Source organism: Gossypium arboreum, chromosome 11, assembly GCF_025698485.1.
Source record: "Gossypium arboreum isolate Shixiya-1 chromosome 11, ASM2569848v2, whole genome shotgun sequence".
NCBI lineage: Eukaryota > Viridiplantae > Streptophyta > Magnoliopsida > Malvales > Malvaceae > Gossypium > Gossypium arboreum.
The window spans coordinates 119,255,164-119,261,499 of NC_069080.1; the positions used below are offsets into that span (position 1 = coordinate 119,255,164).

Sequence of the window (6,336 nt, forward strand, 5' to 3'; positions counted from 1 at the left end):
ATCAAATAACTATATATTATAAATATGAAAATAATTTTTATAAGAGAGATCAGGGAAAAAGCTCTTAAAAATATATTAATTTAATTTTTATTTTTAATTGATATTAAAGATTAATTTTATTTTAAAATTGAGTTTGAGTTAATCAAATTAATATTCTATCTTAAAGAAAAAATCGATTACATTCATTAGATGAATTTTGTTTTATTTTGATTAAAATATAAAATTATGACAGTTGTATTTATTTTTGAGATTTAGAAGGGAAAAGGGAGAAAAAGACAAAGAAGAGTGAATTGTAAGTTTGGACATATCTATATGTATGTAAGCTCTGTCCCCAAAGATCTTCAAAAAAGGAAGGGCATAACCGTCAAATGGTACAAGTTTTGGTAGTGGGACCTACAAAATTAGGGATAGCGGTGGTATTTTGGAAGAAGATTTGAATTTCAACGTAAAAAGTGAAATCCCTGGATCCGACAGTCCTTAATATACGGGTCTTAACTTAAATGAAATTCAAAATAAGTAAGAAAAATTGAAAAACCCTAAAGAAACAACCTGAAGGTCCCTATTCCCCCAACCAATAACCATCTACCAACTAAAATACGTAAACCCCAAAAACTCCATTAAAAAACACCCTAAAAAGAAATATAGATTTTTTAAAATTCCTTCGTTTAGTTTTCACTGCTTCCAAGATTAAGAAACTCCTTCAGATATGTTTCAAGATTCAAGATTCAACTTAGTTTGAAACTGGAAAAGACAATTGCTTTTGTCAATTGAAGAAGAAGACTGAAAGGTCGGTTCTTTTTTTTTTTGTTATTTTTATAGCAAATTTGGTTCATTTTTGTGGTTCTTGAGCAAAATCTGAACTACCCTTTTCATAAATTTGGGTTCTTTTTAGTTCTTTTCTCATTTCAGAATCAGAGCTAAGCATGCTGCACTTTTTTTTTTGTAGATTTTGTTACTTTGGATCTAAGTACCGTTTTTTTTTTCCAATAAAATTTTGCTTTCTAAAGGAGGATGCTTTTCCAATCTTTGGTTATTGTTTGTGATTTTGCTCTTTAAATTTCGCATTTTTTTCTAAATCTTCAGGTTATGCTGTAATAATGAAAAAAAGGATTTGAGATATGCTGTTTTTATGATGTAATAATGAAAGAGCACATGCTAGTTTTCCAGATCAAGAAGATTTTGTTTTGTTTTGGGTTTTTAGGAAAATCATAACTTTTAACTTAGATTTCTTCTTAGTTTAGTATTCAAATAGTTATTAGATATTCATGCTTGATTTAGTTCTAAGAACTGAGCTTAATTTCTGGTTCTCATTCTCAGATACATTACTATTTTAAGTCAGGATGTTAAGTGTACTCAACTTTCAGGGAACTCCCTATTTTTTTTTAGTTAAATGGCTTTTCTTTTTCTGTGTTTTCAGGTAAATGATGGGTAGAAATCTTAGCCCGATTTTGCGGCGAGAGCTGGCAAATCTTGACAAAGATGCCGATAGTCGAAAATCAGCAATGAAAGCACTGAAATCATATGTAAGAGACTTGGATTCAAAGGCAATACCGGTCTTCCTTGCTCAAGTTTCCGAGACCAAAGAAACTGGGTGTGTGTCTGGTGAATACACTATTTCACTCTATGAAGTTCTTGCTCGTGTTCATGGTGTGAAGATTGTTCCACAGATTGATAGTATAATGTCTACTATTATCAAGACATTAGCTTCAAGTGCAGGTTCTTTCCCTCTACAACAGGCATGTTCGAAAGTGGTGCCTGCAATTGCGAGATATGGGATTGATCCAACCACTCCAGAAGATAAGAAGAGGCACATCATTCACTCACTTTGTAAGCCTCTTTCTGAATCTCTTTTGGGTTCCCAAGAAAGCCTGAGTTCGGGAGCTGCCCTTTGCTTGAAGGCGCTTGTAGAATCTGATAACTGGCGGTTTGCTTCGGATGAGATGGTCAACAATGTTTGTCAAAATGTGGCTGGTGCTTTGGAGGAGAAGTCTACTCAGACGAATGCACATATGGGGCTGGTTATGGCTTTAGCAAAGCATAATGCTTTGATAGTTGAAGCGTATGCTAGATTGTTAATAAAATCTGGCTTGAGAATATCCAGTGCCGGGCTTGCAGAAGGTAATTCTCAGAAACGGTTTTCAGCAATACAAATGATAAACTTCTTGATGAAGTGGTTGGATCCAAGAAGCGTATTCTCAGAGGTAGAGTTGATTATGGAAGAGATGGAGAAGTGCCAATCCGATCAGATGGCTTATGTTAAAGGGGCTGCTTATGAAGCTTCTCAAACTGCGAAGAAAATAGCACAAGAGAAAGGGTCAAAGTTTGAGAACAGTTGTGGTTCGGTTACTGGATCAAATTTTGGTAGGAGAGACCGCAATCGTAGAAGGAATTTAGGCACAGCCAGTGATGGATCTCCTGCAACTGCATCACCCGAATCACAAACACTTGACTCCTTTATGGAATATGATTCTTTGCTTGAGTCACCAATCTCGATGTCTCAAATTTCTCGCAACATGGAATATGATCAAAGGAGTGTGACTCGGAAGCTTTGGAAATATGAAAATGGAGGTGTAGATGTATCGCTTAAGGATGGTTTGTTCTCTGCAGTGACTCAAGGACGTTCCATATGTGACTCACCTTCTGATCTTCACGAACTTAGCAATAATGGGTCGGAGTTCACGGAGGAGTTTTCAGGATTCTTGTATAGAAGTCCTAGAAATGTGTTGCCAAGAAGTGCCACTCCCAGTCCTCAGGTAAAATGCTTTAGATTTGTCTATACAGTTTTAGCCTCTTTTATTTGTTTGTTTAAATGCATTTGCGTTGTTACTTTTTGTGTTTCAGAGATCGCGTTCACGGATCAACGTAGAAACCCTCTTTACAACTCCAAGGAAGCTCATCCACTCACTTCAAGATCCTAATGAATTGAACTCAGATTACTCCGAGAAACAATTCAGGAGGTTCAGAAGTCCATGCTCAGAGAAATTTGGAGGTAGTCCAACCACAAACCGTAACAGTTTTCGTCGTGGTATTATCAATGAGGTCAAACGCAAAGCTCGTTCGTATACTGATGGTGAAGATCATGGTGTCTCTGAATCTGTATCATCAACTGATGACAGTCCTGCTGAGCTTGATGTCCTAGGGTCTACTGATGCAGCCCCTAAGAACAAGAAAGAAACTCTCGAGTACCACAATGAGAAAGTAGGTAAGAACATGGCTCCTAAATTGTTTTTGGGCCTCTTTTTGATTATAATTGCAGTCCTCACTTGTTTATGGTGGACTGAAGGTGAGGATGAAAGCTTCTATGTTGTTCCAACATAGGTTCACTCAACTTTGTTGTATCAAACTTGTCCTAGTGAATTAGGAACAGTGTTAAGAACAATGTTGGAGAACAGGCTCTTTACAATGTCCTTTTCAGTAACAATATTAGCTGAGCATTTCTGCATCCCTTGAGATACTCTTCTTTTTGTATGTACTCATTTCACTCTCTTGTCTCTCTCCTGTTTATGTGGTTGATCCATATTTTGGGTGTCTTATCATCCTCACAATGATTTGCATTTGCTATCACTAATGTCCTTCAACGCATGAAAGTTTTTACATGATGAGAATAAAAGCATGCTTAAGGATGAGGGTACAGATTTGGAATTTGAAAATGATGGCAGCCTCTCTTGGGCTTAAGATTATAGGTTTAGGGCTAGAATTATATATGCTTGTAATCTGACTATCTGAGTGCATGTAGAGTTGTAGACTGCTATCAGGAATGCACAATAAACTACACGGTGGGACAACATTTGGTTCCTCTTATTTCTTTATCAGTTTCATCAATTAAATATAGCAACTAGTTTTAAATGTAGAGAAGATTTGGATAAAAATAGAAGTTTGAAAAATAGACTTAGGTAAAAAATAAAACTTTTTTAAATGAGTCAAGTCTCAGGTAAGATTTTTTTGTCTTAAATTTGTTTAAGCTTTCTTTTCTTGTTGCTGCCATTTTGTAATTTTATTGTTATTATTTTGTTGTTATTGTTTAGATATTGTACAACTTTTGTTTTATTATTAATTTTACTATTATTTTATTGCTAAGTTATAACTATTTTAGTGTTATTTATAAAAATTTTTTAATGTATTTTTAATTTGTCGGAAATGTTTATTTTATTGTTTTTAGTGTATTTAATATATTATTTTTTAAAATTTGTTTTATATAAAAAATAATATAATTGAGTTGAGTTCAGATTTAGTATTTTTATTTGGGTTAGGTTTGAGTAAAATTTTAAGTTGAATTAAGTTTTAACTTACCAACCGAGTTTAAAATTTTACATTAACCTAACCTAGCACATGATTTCCAAACTTGTAATTTCATTCCAAATGTTGACAACAAGCTCTTAACTTTTTGCTTTATTATTGCAACAAAAAGAAATGCTCAATGAGGGAATGAATTGCTATAAATATTCAATTAGATGGTTATGATTTCCAAAACCAAGTTTTTCTTTACAGAATATATGAAAATAACAAGTTGAAAATAAAAAACTCTAGCGTATGTGTTTTTATTTTGGTAAAAGAAAAAATAGATACATTTTTAGCAAACTATTGTAAACACTTTATAATATGTTTTATTGATATTTGTCATTATATAGAAAATATGAATAAATTTATCATTCAACTCTTATGTGATTGAATTTATACTAAACTTTGAATTTTATTATATTTTGCCAGCAACTTAAAATTTTAATTAAATTTTATCACTCAATATTAATTTTAATGATTTGGAAAGATAATTTAATTACAAAAATCTTTCAAATATTATGTTTTAAAAGTTATCAACAATTTAACTTATAAATATTAAAATTTTAATAAATTAAATTAGAAATTATATTTAATGAATAAAAACTTGAAAAATAAAAATAGAAAAAATAAGTTTATTTTTAAAAATCACCATTTTATTTAACTTTAATATTATATTAATTAACTTATTATTTTAAATATTGAATTAAAATATATAAAAATATTTTTATTAAATTTTGTTTTCAAATTAATTTAAGGCATGAATTGCACATATATTTTCCCACTTCTATATTAATTTTTTTTTCAAGTATCTAAAGTTTTCCTCTTTTAAGGGTTTTAATCAATAGTTTTGGCCAATTAAGTAATGACAAGTGTTTTAGTTTTCAATTCCTAATATAATTTTAATTAAAATTCCTTTTCTTAAGAAAATATCCTGAGTTTAAACACCAAATTTATGCAAAATTCAACAATTTCATCCCTTTGTTTAGATTAAAAGTTTAGAGAAAAACAATAATCCTATTTACCATCATTTCATATTTCAATTATTTTTTTAAATATTGTGACAATTTTATTGATGTAAAATAGTGTTATTGCTTGAATAGAATTCTAATCATCTTAATTAATACTAGAAATCCTATCACACACGTATGCGTGTGAGAATCGGAGATTTATTAATGTAATTGATAGAAGTATAACACTCAATTAACAACATTATTAATATATACAATTGAAGATAATAAATTTTGCATTTTAAAATAAAATGTATAAAATACAAATGAAGCTTTGGTTTTGTGGTGAATCTAAAGCTTTAGTAATCTAATTGATGTGAGTTAAAATTCGCCATATACATATTTTAATTTTTTATTTAAATTAAATGAAAAGGCTAAAGTATCTTTGAATAATACAACTTTTTTAATTATGTAAGAATATTTTCATAATTTCCTGACCGATGAAGATAATAAAAGATAATAAATTGTGCATTTTAAAACAAAATTATATAGAATACATTAAGATGAAGCTTTGATTTAGCGGTGAATTTAAGGTTTTAGTAATCTAATCAACACGGGTTCAAATCCCATTATACATGTATTTTAATTTGTTTTGTTAAAATAAAAAGACTAAAATATCCTCGAATAATATAATTTTTAATTACAGAGGAGCATTTTCGTAATTTCGACTATGGTGATGACCCGTTTGACGGTGACACCAACTCAATCGGGGTTTAATAAATAGTATAGATTAGAGTTATATACCAATTAAAAATTTAATTTACTTTTATAAATAACATCTAATAGTTAGCCATATTCAATCAAGTAATATCTAAAAGAATTATCGATAAAAAAAATGTTGTTAGCATTGAAAAGAAAGAATGGAGCATTAAAGTAATGGTTCTTCAAAGAGATAATATCGAATCATATTCAAATAATAATGAAATCAGAGCGTGATTGAAGTTTATTTTAATTGATGATGATGTAATATAATATTATAATAATTTTTATTTACTTTTTGCTTGTTAACCCTGCGTGAAGTGAGCATATATATATTGTCGAAACTATTCTT

General features: G+C 30.2%; 1 protein-coding gene across 1 annotated transcript; it reads left to right on the forward strand.

Annotated features, from left to right (window-relative positions):
• The first annotated feature begins 511 nt into the window (after positions 1 to 511).
• On the forward strand, positions 512 to 3,454 carry LOC108474276 (protein SINE1). Its single transcript, XM_017776235.2, has 3 exons — positions 512 to 787; positions 1,418 to 2,753; positions 2,842 to 3,454. The coding sequence occupies exons 2-3, from the start codon at positions 1,422 to 1,424 to the stop codon at positions 3,316 to 3,318; spliced, it is 1,809 nt and encodes a 602-aa protein (XP_017631724.1). The 5' UTR covers positions 512 to 787; positions 1,418 to 1,421; the 3' UTR covers positions 3,319 to 3,454.
• Positions 3,455 to 6,336: the final 2,882 nt, after the last annotated feature.